Source organism: Bos indicus, chromosome 4, assembly GCF_029378745.1.
Source record: "Bos indicus isolate NIAB-ARS_2022 breed Sahiwal x Tharparkar chromosome 4, NIAB-ARS_B.indTharparkar_mat_pri_1.0, whole genome shotgun sequence".
NCBI classification, from domain to species: domain Eukaryota; kingdom Metazoa; phylum Chordata; class Mammalia; order Artiodactyla; family Bovidae; genus Bos; species Bos indicus.
In genome coordinates, this window is record NC_091763.1 from 45,044,197 (window position 1) to 45,068,083 (window position 23,887).

Genomic DNA, 23,887 nt, shown 5'->3' on the forward strand with positions numbered 1-23,887 from the left:
AAGTCAAGTTTATTTTTAGTTAAATGTCTCTTATTTTTTAATTTATCTTTAAATGAAAAGTAATTTTGCTTTTTACTTGTAAGATGATTATCCTATCATATTGCTGAAGATAAGTTAACTCTTTAGAAATAATCTATATATTTAGGTAGCAGGCCATAAATATTAATAATTGAGTATATTTTATTATGTATAAAACTCAGTTCAAAGAAGATAGTCTTTTTTCAGAGGAGCTAGATATAGAGATGGTCACACAAGTCACTCCCATCTCTTTCAGAATTTTCCACAGTTTATTGTGATCCACACAGTCAAAGGATCTGGCATAGTCAATAAAGCAGAAATAGATGTTTTTCTGGAACTCTCTTGCTTTCTTGATGATCCAGCAGATGTTGGCAATTTGATCTCTGGTTCCTCAGCCTTTTCTAAAACCAGCTTGAACATCTGGAAGTTCACAGTTAACATATTGATGAAGTCTGGCTTGGAGAATTTTGAGCATTACTTTACTAGCGTGTGAGATGACTGCAATTGTACAGTAGTTTGAGCAGTCTTTGGCATTGCCTTTCTTTGGGACTGGAATGAAAACTGACCTTTTCCAGTCCTGTGGACACTACTGAGTCTTCCAAATTTGCTGGCATAATGAGTGCAGCACTTTCACAACATCATCTTTTAGGATTTGAAATAGCTCAACTGGAATTCCATCACTTCCACTAGCTTTGTTCATAGTGATGCTTTCTAAGGCCCATTTGACTTCACATTCTAGAATGTCTGGCTCTTGGTGAGTGATCACACCATCGTGGTTAGCTGGGTCGTGAAGCTCTTTTTTGTACAGTTCTTCTGTGTATTCTTGTCACCTCTTCTTAATATCTTCTGCTTCTGTTAGGTCCATACCATTCCTGTCCTTTATTGTACCCCATTGCATGAAATGTTCCCTTGGTATCTCTAATTTTCTTGATGAGATCTCCAGTCTTTCCCATTTTATTGTTTTCCCCTATTTTTTTTGCATTGATCACTGAGGAAGGCTTTCTTATCTCTCCTTGCTATTCTTTGGAACTCTGCATTCAAATGGGTATATCTTTCCTTTTCTCCTTTGCTTTTTTCTTCTCTTCTTTTCACAGCTATTTGTAAGGCCTCCTCAGACAGCCATTTTGCTTTTTTGCATTTCTTTTTCTTGAATATCAGACCACCTGACCTGCCTCTTGAGAAATCTGTATGCAGATCAGGAAGCAACAGTTAGAACTGGACATGGAACAACAGACTGGTTCCAAATAAGAAAAGGCATACGTCAAGGCTGTATATTGTCACCCTGCTTATTTAACTTTTATGCAGAGTACACCATGAGAAATGCTGGGCTGGATGAAGCAGAAGCTGGAATCAAGATTGCCAGGAGAAATACCAATAACCTCAGATATGCAGATGACACCCTTATGGCAGAAAGTGAAGAACTAAAGAGCCTGTTGATGAAAGTGAAAGAGGAGAGCGAAAAAGTTGGCTTAAAGCTCAACATTCAGAAAACTAAGCTCATGGCCTCTGGTCCCATCACTTCATGGCAAATAGATGGGGAAACAGCAGAAACAGTGGCTGACTTTATTTTTCTGGGCTCCAAAATCACTGCAGATGGTGATTGCTGCCATGAAATTAAAAGATGCTTATTCCTTGCATATGACCAACCTAGACAGCATATTAAAAAGCAGAGACATTACTTTGCCAACAAAGCTCCATCTAGTCAAGGCTATGGTTTTTCCAGTAGTCATGTATGGATGTGAGAGTTGGACTATAAAGAAAGCTGAGCACAGAAGAATTGATACTTTTGAATTGTGGTACTGGAGAAGACTGTTGAGAGTACCTTGGACTGCAAGGAGATCCAACCAATCCATCCTAAAAGAAATCAATCCTGGGTGTTCATTGGAAGACTGACATTGATGCTGAAACTCCAGTACTTTGGGCACCTGATGCGAAGAACTGACTCATCTGAAAAGACCCTGATGCTGGGAAAGACTGAGGGCAGGAGAAGAAGGGGATGACAGAGGATGAGATGGTTGGATGGCAACACCGACTCAATGGACATGAGTTTGGGTAAACTCCGGAAGTTGGTGATGGACAGGGAGGCCTGGCGTGCTGCAGTTCATGGGATCGCAAAGAGTCGGACATGACTGAGCGACTGAATTGAACTGACACAAGTCAGAAGCGTTAGTCGCTCTGTCGTTCCCAACTCTTTGCGACCCTATGGACTGCAGCCCACCAGGCTCCCCTGTCCATGGGATTTTCCAGGCAAGTATACTGGTGTGGGTTGCCATTTCCTTCTCCAGGGGATCTTTCCAACCCAGTGCACTCATATTAGTACCCTATGAATTGGCCCAATTTTCAATTATATAGAAACCAAATTCTGAATAATTTTTTATTTGAGAAACAGAAATTAGAAGTCAGTATCAGAAACATTTATTAGACTTCTAAAGTTTAGTAGGTAGTAAAGCAGACAGAGTCAAGTTCCCACATATAATTTTAACCCTAATTTCATTGTTCATATCAAGACTACAACTATATTAAGGTGCCCCCAAAATGCCAGTTCATAATTAAATTTTATTATCTAATACCTGTCAGAGTTTAGTCTTGGCAAGAAGCACTTCCTACCTTTTGAACTTTTCAGACTGCTGAGCTGAGGGAAATGGCTGGAGTTTTCCTTTGAATAAAAGCCTACATGGATTTTTTTGAACTTTTTATTTATTCAAATGTTCTGAATACAAATGAACCACCTTGGTTGGATATTTATTATTGTTCACCTGTCTTGACACAGAAACTGCAAGCACTATGATAAATGGATTGAAGGGTCTGGTTTCACTGTGGTTCCCCATCTGCTGAAATCTTATTTTGAAAATTTTTCACTGCCACCCTCCCTAGTGAATGTCAGTGTCTGTTCTCCCAGGCTAGTGGTATTCAAAGGATCTGTTTTTTAAATGTAAACTTTAAATTTCAAGCACACAGCAGTGCTTTCATTAAATAGGGGTTTTGGTTGACTCATTATGAAACTGTATAAAGCAAAAGGAATTAGGAAGTTTCAAAGACAAAAAGACTCCAAATGAAAAAGACACAAGGGTGATGTGAATAATATGTGATAGAAGCTCAATACTTAACACTTCAAATGTGAATTGACATTTGAAATGGCAAAAATGCCATTTCTACACCTGAAACACTTAGTATAGTTTTTTTGGTACCTAGTATCCTGTGAGTGCACATAAAAGGGCGATTTAAACACGGGTAATATATTTTTCTTAGCATCTAGCACTTGTGCCATTATTATGTACCATGTTGAATACAAACCAAGGAATGGTTCACTGAGTTGGAGAAAATTTAACTTTTGCCTTCCAGCAACTCATGCCTGTGTGGGTTTTAAGAAGAGTGCTAACTGTTTTCCTGAACAAGGACTAGAGAACACTTCTAAGGCAAATTCTTCTCTTTGCAGGAACCGTTGAAGTCAGTTTGAAAGGTAAGTTTATACCATTGTAAAAGCTGGCATGCCTCCTTAACACGTTTACTTTCTTTTCGTAGAAATGAAAATCACATGGAATACAAAGAACAAGATGGTTAAGTTCTGTACCTTTTATAATTAGAGGAGGCATATTTTAAATTGAATCCCAATATCAGTAGGTAAAAATATAGATGTCTGCATTTCTCTTGCTCAAATTATATCACCACGCCTCATGTATAAGCACAGCCTGGTGGGCAAAATCAACTGATAGTGATGCAGGCTCTGGGACCCTGGAATACTGTCCTGGGGTGGGGAGCTTCATTCAGTACCTCTGTTTGGCAGTGATCTTATTTCATATGCCTTTAAAATGGATTATTTTCATGTAGGAACTTTCGGAAGCATGTCTCAGTTGTTAAGACAATCTAAACTCATGGCTTTCACCTTATCTTTATGGTTGTTTTCTATTTAACCTAATTCTTACCTGAGCCATTGGAAGAAATTAATAGTCCACTTAAACGAAAACCTGGAGCTTTTCACAATACCATAATGACCATGGTATAGGTCATAGGTGTAAAAGTGATTGGCTATCCAACCATTTTTCCCTGTCTACACTGCCCATAAGGGCTTTCCAGGTGGCTCAGTGGTAAATAATCCACCTATAATGTAGGAGACACGGGTTTGATTCCTGGGTTGGGAAGATCCCATGGAGAAGGAAATGACAACACATTCCAATATTCTTGCCTGGGAAATCCCATGTACAGAGGAGCTGGAGGGCTACAGTCCATTGGGTCGCAAAAGAGTCAGACATGACTTAGTGACTAGAGGACAGTAGTACTTCCTATAAACATGGACTTTGGGCATCTATCCCTCTGTTGCAGCTCTTGGTCTTTTGGCCATAGCTGACTGGCTCAGATTTTATTTTCTAGAAATGTAGAATTAAGAATTCTAGAAAATGGGAGCTGGAGTTTGATGAGTGATCTTACTATTAACATGACAAAAAGGATCACAAACTCCTTTTGCTGATGTCCTCACACTTTCTCAGTGGAGTCCATGATTTCCTAGCATGTTTCTAGTAAGTTCTTCCACTGCTTTGGGTAAGCCTCTTTATATTTCTTGTAACATATAATCCTAAATAACACAATTGACTTTGTGTAAAAAGTTTTTTCCTGAGCTATTTCCCCCTGCTAATTCTTATATAGACAGGTTCACACCCCACCTCCATACACCCTAATAGCAGCTTTCTGGTTGTGCTGACTGAGTCATCAGCTCTATCTATTCTTATGGTCTTCAGAGATTTTCCTTGCTTCCTCGACTATCACTTCTAAAGAATCTTGAGGATGTTTTATTTAGTAATGCTTATTTTTTTTAAATTAGATTTTCTAATAATTAGAACAGTATCCTGGTACAACAGTAAGAATTAATAAATTATATACTCAATAGTATAAAATATTAGAGTCCTTAGCAATCAAATTACAAAAATTTTGCTGATGGTATCATGAGGAGTGAATGGATTTATGTTCAAAGACAATGAAGACTTTTGAAGAGCACTTTCACCCTTTTGGAAAAGTACTAAGTATTAGTACTTTTGCTTGAAGACTTGAGACTTCTAATTATGCTGAGTTTCACATGGGGAATGTAAATCTATCCCCATCTTGAAAGTATAATATTAGTAGTTTTTTTTTTTTTAAATACCCCAAAAGAGTAAGTTCTTTATTCTGAGGGAAAAGACAAATTCTGAAGTAGGCCACTTTGTTGACTTTCTCTCTTTGTTCACCTATATTATTCGTTTTATTTTTTGAACTATACTTTTCATTTCATATTTATTGGGATTGAAGTTCTTTACTTCCAAATAACTTTTCAATGGAAGAGTCACATATATGTAACAAGAATACTGAGAGAGGTTGAAAAAATAGAAATACCTGGGGGAAGAGTGCTTATGTGTGTGTATATATATATATATATTTTATGAAACACCTGGAATATTCTGCGGCTTCCACCCTCCATATGTGCCCTCTCCTTGCACAAAAGATATAAGTAGATATTTGAAAGTAAAACTTCTAACTGCATTTAAGTTGTGAGGTGGGGGACAGATTATAACACTGGGGAAAAACTATATTTCTGTTGCTTCTTAATTGATCTAATAAAGACCCATGTAGATATAAAACTCAGGATAGGGTGCTGCCTACGGTGTGCTCTTTTAAATCTGTCTTCAAGCCAAATGTTCTTTAGCTTCCCAGGAGGCTCAGTGGTAAAAGAATCCACCTGCCAATGCAAGAGACACAGGAGATGTGGGTTCGATCCCTGGGTTAGGAGGATCTCTGGAGTAGGAAATGGCAACCTACCCCAGTATTCTTGCCTAGAAAATTCCATGGACAAAGGACTTTGGAGGGCTACAGTCCATGCAGTCACAAAGAGTTGGACAGAACTGAGCACCCACACACACTCAAACCATGAATTAGTAGTATGCCAGCTCAGTGTCCTATGTTTTAAACATCCACTGATCTGCTTTCAGTGGAGAACTGAGGAAGAAACGTAAGGTGGACATTTCCCTGATTAAGTGGCAAGTCAGCCATGACATCGTGAAGAAAACTGTGAAATGAGAAAAACATAGCTGGAAGCAGTAGGTCCTTACCCACAAAGGTGCAGCTTCCCGAAGTGCACGACCTCCCTCCTCCAGCCCTGGGTGGTCCCTGCATAATAGGTGCTGCTCGGGTGGTGCTCAGTGGAGCACAAGGAGCTGACATGGCCGCTGCTGTGGTAGCAGAGGGGGAGCAGCAGGTGCCAGGTTGCCCCGAAGTCCCTGGAAAATTCCAGTCTGACCGGATCAGCAGAGGAGCTATCAGTTGAGCATCCGACATTGATCTTGACAAAGAAGAAAAAAATGATACAAATTACCTCAGAGCAACAAGCCTTGAAATGATTCACCACTTCATTATTTTCTCGAGGGTCCATTTTCCTGGGAACTGTCTTGCTGAAATATTTAACACCATGAAAATCTGTTTTGCCTGAGTAATATTGCATATTACCTTTAAATAATACTTTTTCATAAAGAACCTCAAAGGGCCTCATGAAAAATTTATTTTCCCTCATTGTTATAAAAAGCTAGGAAGTGAATAAGGCAGAGACTGGCATGGAATTCCAAAATTTACCTTTAGCCCACATTCATTGCCAAGCCATACAAACTGTAGTGAAAAGATTGTTTCTCTAATTTTAACCATTAGCTTTTTTTTCAGACTGCTGGATGGGAAGACCTTCTATTTTTCATCTTGTGACACCTTCAAACAATCCCAAGTTTTACACATGGAGAATCTCCAGTATGTTTTCAATATTAAAACAGAATGAAATAAAATTGTTGTCACCATTTCCCAACATAGTGAGAACATTCTCAGAAAGGACTTTTTAAACATGAGGGAAACAATCACTTCATTCCTTTTTCATGTTTTCAAGTGAATTAAACTAAAACTTAAACAAATGGATGCGATTCTTTTCATGAAAAAACTTTCCCTCTTCCAATTGGGATTAACATTTTCTTGCTGTCATAGCAACTGGATATATTTCTATAATTTTTGTTCTTGTTGAAGTTACTCCTCTTTTCTTTTGATGGGTAAACTATTCTGATTGAGTAAACTTTACCACCTATAGGCATTTGTTTCTACCTAGATTCTTTTGATAACAGAACTCTTGAAAGGGCCATAGATATTACTTTTTATTAACATTTAAAGCATAAATAATAGAAAATATAAAACAAGGTTATATAAGTTACTTAAAAAATTAGAAAATATAACAGAAAGCTTAGAATAGAGAATAATTTCTCCACTAAGGCATCATTTGGTCTTTGATTTTAAGATGAAAGAAACAACTCTAATTTAGAGGATACAATTAATCTAGAGCAAATATTAAAAATTTTGTTGACACAATTAGGCACTAATTTAAGCCTGTCCAATGATTAGTATAGGTTTCAACCATGAAAAAGTATCTTCAGAAGTTAAGACTATTGAACCTTAGCACAATGTATCTTTGGTTCTGCTGATTTTATCTAAGTTTTTAAAATATATAAAAGTTTTTTTTTCTATACATTTTAAATTTCTGTCATGAAAAATAAAAGGAGTCCATAAAGAGTGATGAAATATACAGAAATTAAAAAAAATAGTAAGCATTATTTTATCGTAAAATTCATGACATCATGATAAATATTAAACAAAAGTGCTGGCCTGGTATAGACTATAATCACACTAACCTGGGTCTTAAGTAACACGTAAAAATTGTGAAAAATAGCACAAGAATAGTATAGTCCTTTTCATTTTTATAATGTTTGAAATAATTTGACAATTTCTCATTGTAGTAGGTGAGGAAATTATATCGTAAATAAAGGACTAAAAATTCAGAAATAAACTTTAGTAGGATAATACATTCTGCTAATAAAAATGAATTATGATGTAAAACCTCTTTTGTCCTTGCACAAAAATGGAAAGTCATAATGCATGAAATCATCTGAGATTTTCCTCCTCTTTCCTAGCTTTTGTTCAAGATAAAATTTAAAGCATTACTAATAGTACAAAGTCAAGTACCTCAAATTGTATGATGGTGTTCTCATTCACATTCAGGTCACGAGTAGTAATGGAATGCTCACCAACTTCATTGGAAACAAACACCATAGCTGAATCTTCCTCACTGTTAACACAAGAAAACACCAAGGAATCCATTTAGGCAAAAGCTCATTGTGATCTCTACAGAGCAGTGGCTTTATTTTTAACTTTTCAATTAAATACTTACGGTGCTCCTTTGGAAGAATATGGGCAATAGAGACCAATGTTACCACCAGGATAGAAAAACCAATTGTCTTCTCTGGGCCCAAAGTCAAAAGTATCCAGAAGCATCACGGGGTTATTTAAATTATTTCCATCTATGATGAAGTCATCAACAATCCAGATTTCTTCTTTCTTACCTATGGCATTTTTGGATAAAGCAAGTTTTCAAAGGTGAAAACTGGATGAACATTTTTGCTCAAAGGAAGAAAGGACAGAAGGAACTCAGTAACTATTGGTTTAAACATATGCCTTCTAGAAAAAGAAGCACAAACTATATAATACTGTATTATCAGATTAAAGTATGGAAAAAATTATGCTTTCAATCCTTTTAAGTTGACATTGCATGAAAGAGCCTCACTGATTTCAGAAGACTGGTAAGAGTTTGCTTCACTTCCTGTCACAGCAGTGCTATGGTACCATGGACCCTCCAGCAGCAAGAGTGGGCTTTGAGTTATGCTTTCATGGTTTAAGGGAATCTGTAACATGCCTGAATCTATGAAGATGGATGGTCAGCCTGTGGATTTATAAATGAGTTACACTAACTAGTCTATTTATGGAGCAACTCAGGATATTTTAGCGGAGAAGGCAATGGCAACCCACTTCAGTACTCTTGCCTGGAAAATCCCATGGACGGAGGAGCCTGGTAGGCTGCAGTCCATGGGGTCGCTAAGAGTTGGACATGACTGAGTGATTTCACTTTCACTTTTCACTTTCATGCACTGGAGAAAGAAATGGCAACCCACTCCAGTGTTCTTGCCTGGAGAATCCCAGGGACGGGGGAGCCTGGTGGGCTGCTGTCTATGGGGTCGCACAGGGTTGGACACAACTGAAACAACTTAGCAGCAGCAGCAGCAGGATATTTTAGAGTCAACTCATGACTTAGACGGAGAAGGCAATGGCACTCCACTCCAGTACTCTTGCCTGGAAAATCCCATGGATAAAGGAGCCTGGAAGGCTGTAGTCCTTGGGGTCGCTGAGGGTCTGACACGACTGAGCAACTTCACTTTTACTTTCACTTTCATGCATTGGAGAAGGAAATGGCAACCCACTCCAGTGTTATTGCCTGGAGAATCCCAGGGACAGGGGAGCCTGGTGGGCTGCCGTCTATGGGGTCACACAGAGTCAGACACAACTGAAGTGACTTAGCAGCATGACTTAGAATCATGTTTCCTTTAGGCTTAAGGACCATGGCCATTACAACACTGGCTTGTTGTGCAGCTTTGCTGCTGCTGCTGCAAAGTCGCTTCAGTCGTGTCCAACTCTGTGCGGCTTTATTTAATTGTTAAAAACTACACAGAAGAAAACATTCTGTTATATGTTACTTTATTTTTCCTTTAATGCTTTTCAAACATGTATGTTTAGTTGGAGCTATATGGGAACATACAGAAAATTAGGAAAATCACTCCTTAGGCTGTCATAGAATTTGATGCAGCAACTCAGGTAGGGTGTTTAAGTAAGGTATTTGCTGTTTTATTGCTAAGTCATGTCCAACTCTTTTGTGACCCCAAGGACTGTATCCCACCAGGCTCCTCTGTCCATGGGATTTTCCAGGCAAAAATATTGGAATGGGTTGCCATTTCCTTCTCCATGGGATCTTCCCAACCCAGGGATCGAACCCAGGTCTCTGCATTGCAGGTAGATTCTTTACCACTGAGCCACCTGAGAAGCCCAAGGAAGATATTACTGAGTAGATAAGAAGGGTAAGCCCAGTGCTTTTGCAAAACACTGCTTGGATTGAACTGGAAACGAGGTGATAAGACCATGCCAAGCAGAAACAACAAGGTTCCCCAAGGTTGCTACTTCACTGATTGCTACTTTTAGTAGAATTCTTATAAAATATATAAAAGGATCTATAAATATAAGCCTATAGAAACAACCTGATGATTTAAATGAAGTCACATGTGCCTTTCCCTCTCTAATCCTGTCACTGTTCTAATCCTAGGAACTTTCTTCCCTTTTCTTGTTTTGGAAGCAATTGGTGAAAGAAATGAAGAAAAATTGGTAAGCATTCCAAACTTAATATGAAGACAACTATCCTCTGACAACTATCCTCTGGACTGTACAACTGGCTGCATTTTTGGACTCAGCGATTATACAAGATTATTTTTTCTGTTCACAATAAGTTACAATTATTTTATTTTTTGACTTACTGATTATAAAGGACACACTCAGGTTAAGTTTTAGAGATGGCGGTACATTTTTTTTTATCCACTCTGTGTTACCTTTGCAAAGAATTCGCTTAATGTGATATCTCTGTGCTTACCTAGGCCACTAAAGGTACAATTTGGTAGAGTCTGGTTCTTTATAAAAAGCAGTTAATAGAAATACAGGAAGCAATAAAACATTACAAATCTGTAAAATTGTTTTCTCTAAGCATTTGAAAACGCTGTTAAATTATACATTCACTTTAACTTATCACTGAGTCAAGTGTATATGACAGAATATTTTATCTCAGGCACTATCTGCTTGGTGTCAGTCCCTCTTTGTCATGGCATTTTGCTCTAACATTGTTCTGTCTCATTAGCGAAGTGCCGCACTCAGAACTATGTATTCCTAAATGAATTCAGTAAAAAATGTAGTTACAACTGATGAGTACCTAATGGTAGAGCTGGATTATTTTTTAAAAAGCATAGCTCTATGACAGGATTTAGCTATATTTGCATAGGAATCAAACACGAAGATAATATATAGTCAAGTATGAAGGTAGAGATATATAAAGCTAAATATTCCTTGAAACTCCTCAAAAGTGAAGCATGCAAAATGTGCTATTGACAGTGAAGTCACTTAGCTGCCAAACACTTCCTCCACAGCCTAGGCGAAAGCACGTTAACATGCCACAATCAGTTTTGACCATAGGAGAACTTAAGCATTTTTACCGTTATTATAAGGTTGCCAGAGTCTGAATCTTGTAGCGTTGGTTTGGGCAGTGTATGGCAAGGGAACATTAATGAAAAGTATGTTGGTAGTTTGAGGGAAGTAAAATTCATCCATCAGATGCCAGGTGATTCCCCCATTGATGGAGAATTGCAATAGAATAGAATGGGACCTCTCTGGGGTACCTAGAAAGAAGAAAACACAGGCACAAACACATTGTGATAAAAATGGGAATACTGTACAATCTTAGACTATTTTTTTTTTTTTTTTGCATTAATGCATAACCTGACTTGCATTCACATAGATGCTTTATAGTCCAAATGCTTCTGAGGCAAGCTGAAGTGATGATGGGTTGCAATTTCTGGATAAATAGATCTCAAAACACACACCAAATCTTGGATTTTTCATACAGTACTATCTCCTTCTTTTTCTCAATATGAACACATATCTTTCTATATTTCATTTAGGAAATATTATGTCAAAAATTTTTGATTCTATAGGCTTCACAGCTCTACAAAGGGTCAAACATTTACATCTCATGATATTATCAAAAGTCTACTTGAAAATTCCTTATATCCAAATGTCATTATTTGTCAGGAAAATTATTTAGTTAATATGGAAGGTCAGAATGACAGAGTTGGCTTTAGGGGTTTACATCTGTGAAAGAAAATATCAAGTTTCCAAAAGCTAAATTTTTAAAATTTAAATTTCTTTCAGCTAGAAATAAGTGGTAAAAAAAAAAAAAAAAGATTCAGGGATGTGATGATAAATTTAACCAGCAGAGGACTAGTATGATTAGTATTTCTGTATGAAATCATTATAAAATAAGTAGTAATCTTACCCCGACATTAAAATGCATGTATATTATAGAAGAACATTTGCAAACACTTATGCACTCAAATTTATGTTGGCTCTCCCATATAACAAAATTTATGGGCCTAAAATCTGTTATTTCTTTGTGGAGGAGGAACCGTGCATGGGGAAATTTGCTTGAAGGGAAATAGTGAATTCATACCCATAGAAATGACTTACTTTTTGCTATAAATCGAAGTGAGAACTGGACATACATCGTATTGGTACAGTCTAGATCTCTTGAAATGAGCATCCGTAGTCCTTCCTGCAAACAAACAAAAAAAAACATACATGTTAAGCAATCTTACTTTATTTGCGAGAATATTTTCCTTTGATTTTATACATCTAACTTATATTAGCTATATAATAGATGCATAATGATCAAGAGACAATACTTGGTCCAGTTTGGAAGGAAAAACTGATCATTTCCCCTTTTAATAGCTTTCATTCCCTATGCTTGAATAACGACATTTCATTGACTCAACTCTAAGTCACACTTTGCTGTGATTTTTATAGAAAGCAGTGCAAAAATGATACCATTATATATCTATAAGCCTTTTTAAAACACAGCCTCCTTTGATCACAGCATGTTGTGAGAGGAGTAAAGAGGAAACAGACAGAAAATGTGCCAGCTCCTGCTGGAAGCTAGGAGCTAATAGGTAACTTTTTCAGGGTTCCAAAGAGTCTTAGGAACTTACTCCTTTGCGTGCTCTGACAGCCCCAGGAGGCTCTCATTCAGGCTGACACAACACCCTCCAGTTGGTCAAGTTAAATAAGGCGTAACTAAGCAAGTCCCTAAGCCCAGGCTGGAAGCGCTCATGCAGAGAAGCCAAGGAAGGCGGAAAGCGATCACACTGGCTTTAGTAATTTTTCTGCTAATTAACTATTTCTGGTTGTCTGGGATTGACAGCTCCACAGCTTGTTTTCTCCATATATGCAGGATTGCAGTGACAGCCCAGTAAAATAGAATTTCGCTATGCAAATGTTCTAGGTACTAACAGGCCTTTCAGTCTCAAGTATGACTCTGAATGAAGTGGCTCTTTGGTGGTGTAGGGCTGGTCGATACTGAGTGGACACTGTACTGTCTACTGGCTTCTTAATTATCAGCTAACGGATACCAAATTCTTCCTCTTCTTAATATTTATTATACAATACATTCTTCAATAGCTGAAAAATTTTAAATAAGACTAATTTTGTAATGGGCTTCTCTGTTATAGAGCAACCACATATTGAATGCCCACAACATTCTGGGATCTAAAACAATCACTTTATTCGTTTAAAACACCTATCACTCATAAGGGAAACATATTATTATCTTCCTGTTGCACATAAGGAAATGGAAAATCTGAGGTCAGTAACTTGCTCAAGATCGCAAAAGTGAAAATAGTAGAATTCAAACTCAGATATGTCAGATTCTGAAACTTATCCTCCATCCTTTATAAAATATCAGTGTTTTGTTTATTAAATCATCTTTTGGTTTGGGGAGAGATACCTAGATAATGCTAAATTTAGAATTTGAGAATTATTTGATATCGTAATGAAAAAGCAACTGCATTTATACAAAGCATAGATTCAAACTTCCAGGATTGAAGGTGGTTATGTAAAAGCCTTATATTTCCACTCTTATTTTTCTTTTATCTTAATAATTCACTGCCCTGCTCAGTCCATAATGCTTGGTCATTGCCTATCCTTCATGTCTTGAAGTCTTTACCCTCTCCCTCATATACTTATCAGCTTAAGGCCTTGGATGTTTTCATAGCTTGGCGCCATATAGAGGTTAAGGCCGTGGAAAAGGTAATTTCATCTTACAATGAAAAAGCTTCGAGGTGGGTAGTTAACAGATCCAGTTCATAAATATCCCTTGACAACATCAAGATAAAGGAATATGATTACTCTTCACCCTTGATTATAGAATGTGAGTATAAACTTGCTCCCATGTATCTTGTAGGAGCAATTTTGCTGAAAGTCAGCATGATCTGAAATACGAAAGCATCCTTCTTTCACATTTTAAATTTTATTTACAGTTAAGTACTTGATATGGAAAATTGCCCAGTGGAACTGTATTGCCTGCTTCTACATATATTCTAGCTCATACAAATGCTTTTTTTCTGATCCTCTTCCAGGTTCAGTAATCCATTTGTGCTAAATGCAAAGCTATTTTAATAGCAGATAGCACTCCTGAATCTATAAACATTGAAAAGAAACTATCGTTTCCTTTTTCACAAAAGAATGCCTTTCTAGGTCAAACTACAACCTACTGAATGGTATATGTTTAGCCATCTTTGCATCTTGCAGGACTGAGAGATAATATATGTCCAACACATATAATGCTTGGCTGCCCTTGCATTTGGATGGCTAAAGAGAAAATATTTAATACTAATATAAAAGACTATATGTTTCCCTTGTTCATCGGATCTAGAGACCGGGTTAATTTACTGCCTAAAATTTTATCAGGTAAAGATATTTGAATCACAGGATTTACCTTTTGTGGTCTTGTCAATTGCTTCAAATAGATGGTGGTAATGAGAGCTAAAGCTTCAGACAAGAATTAAAATATACACAATCAAAACAGCAGTCTCTATCCTGAAATGTCCTACCTCAATTTCTTCAGTCACTTACTGCTCCTAGGGACTTGTAAATCTCCCTGACCCCTAAAGTGTTTTTTCTATCTCATCTAAAAACTTGAGAAGAATTCTGGACTCAAACAAGAATGACAGCCAGCATCTATTAACTATAATTGAAAAACTTCCAGGGCGTCTAATTTTCTAAGTGTTAGGTGTTAATCATTAAGGTTGTACAGACCCATGTGGATTTTTGTTTAAGATTTCATTTGCACACCTAGATTAGCCAATTGCACCAGCTGAGAGGGGCAGGATGTGGCATGTATTCACATACGAAGATGTGCCAGCTCAGCACAGTTTCACATAATTGCTTAATAACCCTCTAACCAACATTTAGGTTGAAATACAAAAAATACACTAATGATGTTTGAGAAAGCTATTTAACTTGATTTAAATGTTTGGTTTTCTTGGAGTCACCAAATGGTTGTATTGGCAGGAGAAAAAGAAAGAAAATGGAAGGAAAAAGCAAAGATCTTCCATAAAGTCATTTAGAAAAATATTTCAAGTTAAATATCTGAAAACACACAAAATGTTACATTCTAGAAGCCAAGATTCTAGAAATAGTGTATATATAATTTTTACATATGTAATTCCAGCAGAATGTAAGGAAGGTCTGATTACCAAAGCAAGGGAAGAGTTTAATGCCTTGCTGCTGCTGCTGCTAAGTCACTTCAGTCGTGTCTGACTCTGTGTGACCCCATAGATGGCAGCCCACCAGGCTCCGCCATCCCTGGGATTCTCCAGGCAAGAACACTGGAGTGGGTTGCCATTTCCTTCTTCAATGCATGAAAGTGAAAAGTGAAAGTGAACTCGCTCAGTCGTGTCCAACTCTTAGCGACCCCATGGACTACAGCCTACCAGGCTCCTCCATCCATGGGATTTTCCAGGCAACAGTAATGGAATGGGTTGTCATTGCCTTCTCCGGTTTAATGCCCAAGTGATCATAAAAAATGATCTCAGTCAATATAAGAGGAAACATGATATGTGTTAGAAGACAGTAACAGTATATACAATAATATATCATCTGAACAGAAATGTATCTGTGTGGAGCATTGAGAAAAGACAGGAATTTCAGTGCTAGTGAAGAATCTTATCTGACCCCTTTAAAAATGAGTGATGTTCCAGACTTGATAGTTTCACCATTCAGATTCCCCCTCTCTGCACCATACACTTCAGGCCAAAGGTCGGGATGTAAGTTCCCATTGAAATCATCTTTAAGAATCGAGGGTAGAGGAATGACAGGAACACAGTAGGCTCCACCAAAGCCCCGGTCACACCTAAGGAAAAAAATGAGTGGTGAAAAGGCATTATCTGTCATGAGATCAAGATATTATCTTTCTTTTTGCATTACAAAGAAAGAAACTTCCAATTTCATTAACTTACACACAGCGTCCAGCATCACAAATCCCTCGTCCTGAGCACATCCAAGGACACCCTGAAGCCAGCACGACATTATCAATAGCCCAGGAGTCAGCTCCCAGAGTGTAGTTGGCCTGGATCCATCTGAACCGGGTCCTGGGAGATCTAAGAAAAACAAAACAACACAGAAAACAAACAAATCATACTTGGTTTGAGTGGCAACCTTCAAAAACAAAACATTTAATTCTTTCATTTTAAAAGTGTCTTCCTCAGGGTTCCAGTTTTATTTGAGAGACTTTGTTTTATACCAAATTTTGGATGTTGTTTACTCTTGACCCAAAAACAGGAGAGTAGAAAACATACTTTTAAAATATTTCACCATTTCTTTCATATAAGAGCCTCTGAACACATGCCAGCAAATTTGGAAAATTCAGCAGGGGCCATAGGACTGGAAAAGGTCAGTTTTCATTCCAATCCCAAAGAAAGGCAATGCCAAAGAATGCTCAAACTACTGCACAATTGCACTCATCTCACATGCTAGTAAAGTAATACTCAAAATTCTCCAAGCCAGGCTTCAGCAATATGTGAACCATGAACTTCCTGATGTTCAACCTGGTTTTAGAAAAGGCAGAGGAACAAGAGATCAAATTGCCAACATCTGCTGGACCATCAAAAAAGCAAGAGAGTTCCAGAAAAACATCTATTTCTGCTTTATTGACTATGCCAAAGCCTTTGACTGTGTGGATCACAACAAACTGTGGAAAATTCTTCAAGAGATGGGAATACCAGACCACCTGATCTGCCTCTTGAGAAATATGTATGCAGGTCAGGAAGCAACAGTTAGAACTGGACATGGAACAACAGACTGGTTCCAAATAGGAAAAAGAGTACGTCAACTCTTTTTGAGTTGACTGTATATTCGTCAACTCAAGGCTGTATATTGTCACCCTGTTTATTTAACTTATATGTAGAGTACATCATGAGAAACGCTGGACTGGAAGAAACACAAGCTGGAATCAAGATTGCCAGGAGAAATATCAATAACCTCAGATATGCAGATGACACCACCCGTATGGCAGAAAGTGAAGAGGAACTCAAAAGCCTCTTGATGAAAGTGAAAGTGGAGAGTGAAAAAGTTGGCTTAAAGCTCAACATTCAGAAAACGAAGATCATGGCATCTGGTCCCATGACTTCATGGCAAATAGATGGGGAAACAGTGGAAACAGTGTCAGACTTTATTTTTCTGGGCTCCAAAATCACTGCAGATGGTGATTGCAGCCATGAAATTAAAAGACGCTTACTCCTTGGAAGGAAAGTTATGACCAACCTAGATAGCATATTCAAAAGCAGAGACATTACTTTGCCAACAAAGGTCCATCTAGTCAAGGCTATGGTTTTTCCTGTGGTCATGTATGGATGTGAGAGTTGGACTGTGAAGAAGGCTGAGAGCTGAAGAATTGATGCTTTTGAACTATGGTGTTGGAGAAGACTCTTGAGAGTCCCTTGGACTGCAAGGAGATCCAACCAGTCCATTCTGAAGGAGATCAGCCCTGGGATTTCTTTGGAAGGAATGATGCTAAAGCTGAAACTCCAGTACTTTGGCCACCTCATGGGAAGAGTTGACTCATTGGAAAAGACTCTGATGCTGGGAGGGATTGGGGGCAGGAGGAGAAGGGGACGACAGAGGATGAGATGGCTGGATGGCATCACTGACTTGATGGATGTGAGTCTGGGTGAACTCCGGGAGTTGGTGATGGACAGGGAGGCCTGGCGTGCTGCGATTCATGGGGTTGCAAAGAGTCAGACAAGACTGAGCGACTGAACTGAACTGAACTGAACTGAACATATGTGACTTGGAAAAGTCAGTTTGAACTATCAACTTATTCTGTGTTTTAACTCTATGCAGAATATTAGTTTTCGCTTTCAGGCTTTTACAACTTTTCAGTACTGGAAAAGAGACTGAGGATGATAAACATGAGGATAAGTTGGAATCTTACAAAGTTCTTGCCATGAAGTCTCTGTTCTACTGTCCCTAAGGTTTCTGAGGTAGTAAGTGGAAGCCTTATCCAACTTCTGCCTCTATTTTGGTTCCTGAGGGCCTGGCTCCCATAAAGGTGAGAACTAGAATGATGTGATGCACCTCCATGTTTTTTTTTTTTTTTTTTTTTATTATATTTGCAATCTGTTAACTGGGATATACTGTCAGAAGACCACTTTATCCAGAAATATGTACAGCCTTACCAAACAGCAGTAGCAGTCTCTCATTTAGGAACAGATTGCACAGCAGAAATGTGTTAGTTATTTGGAATGTAAAACACAGTCGACTTGAAGTGGAATTTCAATAGTAGCATTTCAAGTGCTATTGTTTTCCCTACACAAGTCCTCCTTCAATGCAACACAGCTGCCAGTGTGGTAGCTCTGAAACGGAAATCTAATCATGTCACCACTCAGTTTAACACACTTTAAATGGTTCCCCTGCACATGCCAAACTGCTAATATGAAATACATGCCCCCTTCATCATCCGCCCTCTTCTCTTGCCTCATCTTTGCCTATTTCTTCACAATTGTACTCTAATAGCATCAAGTCCTTGAGTTTTCCCATCAACTCATGTTTCTTCTCGTCTCTGGGATTTTTTTTGGCTTACAACAGCACATATGACCTCCCACAGGCTCTCTTCAATCAGATAAGCTCTATTCCCTAATTCAGACTCAACTCAGACATCAGTTCCTGCAGAAAGCTCCATTCAATCTCCCTAATATCCCCCTTTGTTTCAATAATATCCCTGGGTTTTGTCACTGTTAGCATTTTATAGCATAAATAACTGCTTAGATACCTGTTATCCTAAATCATATATTTGGATCCAGGCATCACCTTATTCATTTTGTACCAGAGATCTAACACATAATGTTGTTGTTGTTTAGTAGCTAAGTTGTGTCTGACTCTTTTGTGGCCCCATGGACTGTAGCCTGCCAGGGTCCTCTGTCCATGGGATTTTCCAAGCAGGAATACTGGAGTGGGTTGCCATTTCCTTCTCCAGGGAATCTTCCCAACCCAGGGATTGAACCCACGTCTCTTGGTCTCTTGCATTGCAGGCAGAGATATTCAATAAATGTTTGTTGAATAAAAATAGAATGAATAAATGAGCTACAAGTGAGCATTCTTTAAAGCTCTGGGGTCCACAGGACACTCTTTTAGGTTAAATACTAAAACACATTGATTTCCTGTGTGTGTGTATTTTTTTTTCTGCCACTTGTTTGCACATCTCTGAATCAAAATGGAACCAGGAAAATGGAAACCACTGTAAGTATTTAATGGAGAGAATTTACAAAGTACTGGATGCATAGTGAGTAGCAGCATCAGTGAGGAAATAAGAGTTTAGGGAAGTCAGGAAGCCACTGCAAGTCCAAAGATGGAGAGCTACAGGAGGAGGTGCTGCTAGTGTCCAGGGGCCAGTGCCACCTGGAGGGACACCATGGTGGAGCTGGAGCTGCTGAACTTGGCCAAGATGTACTTGAGATAGAGAGGGAGGGGGAGGAATACCCTGGTTTAACTTTATTTCCACCCTCCACTTTCTTGCTATTATCTGTTACTCCCTAAACCTACCAGGAAGCCAGAAAACACATGCAGCTGGCAAATGTAGCTTGCAGAGGCCAATCTGTCTACAATTCAGAGCAGGGCAATGGAAGGAAGATGTAGGGATCTAGGGAGAGCAGCTCCAGGATGGCACAAACTCTCTCACCCACCACAGTAACATTAGTTCCTAGAAAGATCCTTCACTATCCAACACCTAAACCACAGAAGTGGGAGCCTGCTGTAAGCCCTAACATAAGGTAGGGCTGAATGTAATCTGAGATCCTGCGGAGGGGAAGAAAGATGTAAAATGATATGAGCATTTTAAAAGAATGAACCTTTTACTCTTATTGTGGTGTGGAGATTAAAAAAGAAAAGCCAACAACAACTAAGGACACTCTTCCACATCTAATGATTTTACAAACTGCTTCATGTAGATAAGTATCACTCTGGTTATTGGGTAGATGTTTATTTTTACAACAATTTAAAACCTGAATCTGTCGGGCAGCCTTCAGGTTGCTGAAGAAGCAGAAAAGTTCAGCCTCATAAAACTCCTAGAACTCCTAACCACATTTAAAAAGTATTACCCAAGCACCTATAACTTTTTCTCCCCCCTGGTATGTTCCATGCATAATCCTCATGAAAGAGTAATAGAATTTCCAAGTGGCATCACAATTATTTTCCAATTAGGTGACAGAAACCTGAAGTTCTGACATGTAGCCAAATGACAATTCTCACATGGTGGAGAGTGGAAGGTAGACAGTGATCCGCTTCCAATTCTGGAATCTCTCGGAGGTGTAAATTGAACTTTCTGTGTAGTGCAGACAGCCAATGGTTGGAGGAACACATTCTTCAGTGACAAGATGCCAGTCCCTGCCATTGTTCAGAGAATACTGGAGCTGTACACTGTGGGAGTCGCTGAAGGGCTTGCTACAGCCCATGCTCATTTCAAACTGCAAGAAAGTTGATGCTGACACATGGAAGTCCCAGGTCTCAGCGTAACGAGGTTTTCCTATGAAAAAGGAAAAGTTTAATGGTAGCACATAATTGTACTCTCTTTCTTACTTGGTGTTTCTGCTTGTCATGCTTTCAGCAGTAAACAAAAATGATATCTTATCTATAGTGTCTCACATGTGCTTTGACTTTTCATCTCACACTGATTGTTTTTATCTAGTTAGCACAGACTCAGAAATATGGACGGCTGCTAACTTCAAAAGTCTTACCACCTTGAGACACGCCAACAGAGAGTCTGAAAATTCTAATTCTGCAAATTATAAAACATGGGAATGTTCTCAGACAGACATTTTGCCTCACTTTTGAGAAACATTGGTCATATTATGCATGCCATGAAAGACAGTCCCTGCAAAAACTGTCATGGGGTTCACCAAGTCACACTAGAAGACAAAACAACTTATTTCCAACTGCCTCCCTCAGCACAGGCAGTTATGCACATGGTTTTGCATTAGAGAATCTCCTTTTGGGCTTTAGTTAATTTAGTCCTCTAGTTAATTAAATATTCTCCCTTTATCAAGTGAAAATGTATACCTATGTTTTCAGTGAATATCAGAGCAGTGTCCATAGAGAGACAGTCAATATCAACTTGACCTCCTTGGATTCGATACCAGTTGGCTTGCAGATCTAAAGAGCCATCAAATTTATCCTGAAACCCAGTTTGAGAGCTGTCATTCATTCCTATAAGGACATCATCCAAGGCCCACTGGGCTGAATGCTTCCCTGAAATCAGATGAATAAAAGCAGTTACAGGAGGTTCATTATATAGCAATATGAATATCTCTATGACTGTGGTTTTAAATCAAATTATCTAGAAATTGACAGCAAATTAAAAAACACATAATATGAAGTGGCTTTAACTGGATGATTAAATGCTACCAGGAAAGTTGAGGTGAGCAGTAACTTGCCATGTTGGGGCTGCCACCACCGAAAAGCTGTAGCAGGTGTCTTTGACTCTCGTGGAAGGTCGATGGAAATGATCTGTGGTTCCAGAAATGACATGAAGTCCAACTCTCGAAGCAAATGCCAGAGTATCCCATTGTCATTTGAATACTGAACAACAAGCCCTGTGTTAAAAGACATAAATCCAGTTACTTGGACAGCTTTCCTAGAGGCAAAAAAGGCAAGGAACAGTATTATTTTAAGTGGCAAGGCTGTACTAGAAACTTCAAATTGCATCTCATAGAATGAGGGCACATTTGTCTAACTTCCAAGGAATGAATTAGTAGACCTGAAGGCTCATCAATTTCTTGACAGTTTCTGATGCACCAACTCCTAGGAAATGCGGGAAAAAATACATAAGCTCTTTTAAAGACCACTCAGCTTTGTATGAGCAATGAGGAGGTTGGTAAGAGGGACATAAAAATGCACTTCAGATTATGTATTTGAATTTTAGATTCTGTCCTGAACAGTACAAAGTCTCATATCATTATTATATACTCAGAAGGAATATCTCAATCTCCTAGCACAGAATAAAGAAGGGCTCTTTGCTGCTGATGCACCAGATAGGAAGCACAGGTCAATCTGAAATTCTCTTAAGCAGAAGGATACTTTTACAGGCACTTCATACTCTGTCAGGCCTTGGTCACTGAAGACTGATAAAGACAAATTATCACACAGCAAAGCAGAAGAACTTACTCCGCTCTGATGTTACTCTGACCTTCCTCTCTCTTTTCACCTTCTCCCCTTCATGTATCTCTTCTGCCCCATCTCCCTCTGCCTATCACCAGAGAAGTGTGATTTAGGGAAATACACATGAAAGTTTAAGATACTTCATGTGCGATTCCTTCTACCTCTCCCAGAAACATTTTTTATTTTAAAAGAGGACACAGGGGAAGGGTAATATTGAATGCAAAGGAAAAAACTGCTAATGATGAAATGGTAGGAATCAATGGAATATATATATACATATAATATATATATCATTAGCAAATAATTAAAAAATATATATTCTATTTGATGGGAAGGGCAGAGGGCTTTCTTGGCATCTATCTAATTGCCTATTCCATAACTGTTCCTAAGACTGGCACTGTATATTCAAACTTATGACTGGGGATACTGAAGTGCTATCTGAATATTCATATAAATTATGTCTAGTAAATTTGTGTTTGTTATATTAATTTTATTATAGCTCAATCTTTCTAGTAGTAGTAGTGAAAGTCACTCAGTCATGTCCGATTCTTTGTGACTACATGGACTGTAATCTGCCTCTTGCCAGGCTCCCCTGTCCATGGAATTCTCCAGGCAAAACACTGGAGTGGGTTGCCATTTCCTGCTCCAGGGGATCTTCCCAACCCAGGGAATGAACCAGGATCTCCTGCATTGTAGGCGGATTCTTTACCATCTGAGCTACAATGTCATGTTCCCTCAGTCTTCCTGGAAAAATAACCCATGGTTCATATAATATCTTTTTAGTTTCCTCATTATTAACTAAGCAGAATATCTCAATCCCTGTGTTGTACTGCACAGCAAAGAGTTTAGTAAAATTGTTTCAAGAAATAATATGATAAAATATAGAACTAAAAGAATGCCTTTTAAAGTTAATTGATATTACATGGAATTATCGTCACTATATCTGACAAGGGGTGATGTCAGGAATAATAATGTCTAACATGCAAAAGAAAACTCAAGAGAATTAATGCTACCATATTTAAAATATAAGAAATCATTGTGTTTGATGAGAGAATAAAAACAGCTCAAAGAATAGGAACTCTGTAGGGAGACACTATGTTGTGTATGGGTGTAGACATGGGCGGCTGGAACTTTAGTGGGTGGAAGTCAGACCCATGTGTTGCAGAAGGGAGAGAACCACATCAAAGTTCCTGAAGAAAACTGAAGGGAGGTTCTTTCTCATCTTTATTCTAATCAAGGTGAGGAGTGTCTGACAAAGCTCTAGTCTCCAACCCTTGTTGCTTGCTCAAAATATAGCTTTCTTGTGGACATTAATTTGTTTGATATGGTTGATATTTGTAACATGAGAGAGAGCAAGTGAGAATGAATAAATGATTTAGATAGTTATCTGGGAAGACCTATTTGGAAAGTGGATATGGTATCAAAAATAAGGCATCACAAGACTAAAATCTCACTGGTGGTCCTTTAGCACCTTCTGCTCAAAGTCTGGTCCAAGGATCAGCACCTGCATCATCTGGGAACAGGTTCTACCTGTGAAGTTTTTAAAACATCTCCACAAACTATTTGACACTCCTCCCATCAAAAAGTGAAGGTTAATTCGCCTCTTTTTCAGAGTGGCTAGACCTAGTAACTTGCTACTGTTACCCAGAGTATGGTAGAAGAGACATTGTGTAACTTCTGAGATGAGGCCATAAGAGGC

At 38.4% G+C, this 23,887-nt stretch overlaps 1 protein-coding gene across 2 annotated transcripts in view; it reads right to left on the reverse strand.

The window, feature by feature from the left end:
* RELN (reelin) overlaps positions 1-23,887 on the reverse strand; it is a 558,072-nt gene that overhangs the window by 73,667 nt on the left and 460,518 nt on the right. For both annotated transcript variants that reach the window (XM_070787714.1, XM_070787715.1), the window contains 10 exons: positions 21,465-21,623; positions 21,091-21,279; positions 20,284-20,557; positions 15,999-16,139; positions 15,715-15,892; positions 12,175-12,259; positions 11,145-11,327; positions 8,234-8,405; positions 8,029-8,131; positions 6,093-6,322 (listed from right to left, as the gene is read on the reverse strand). In XM_070787714.1, the coding sequence (XP_070643815.1) occupies positions 6,093-6,322; positions 8,029-8,131; positions 8,234-8,405; positions 11,145-11,327; positions 12,175-12,259; positions 15,715-15,892; positions 15,999-16,139; positions 20,284-20,557; positions 21,091-21,279; positions 21,465-21,623 (1,714 nt within the window). The remainder of the gene's footprint in view (positions 1-6,092; positions 6,323-8,028; positions 8,132-8,233; positions 8,406-11,144; positions 11,328-12,174; positions 12,260-15,714; positions 15,893-15,998; positions 16,140-20,283; positions 20,558-21,090; positions 21,280-21,464; positions 21,624-23,887) is intronic.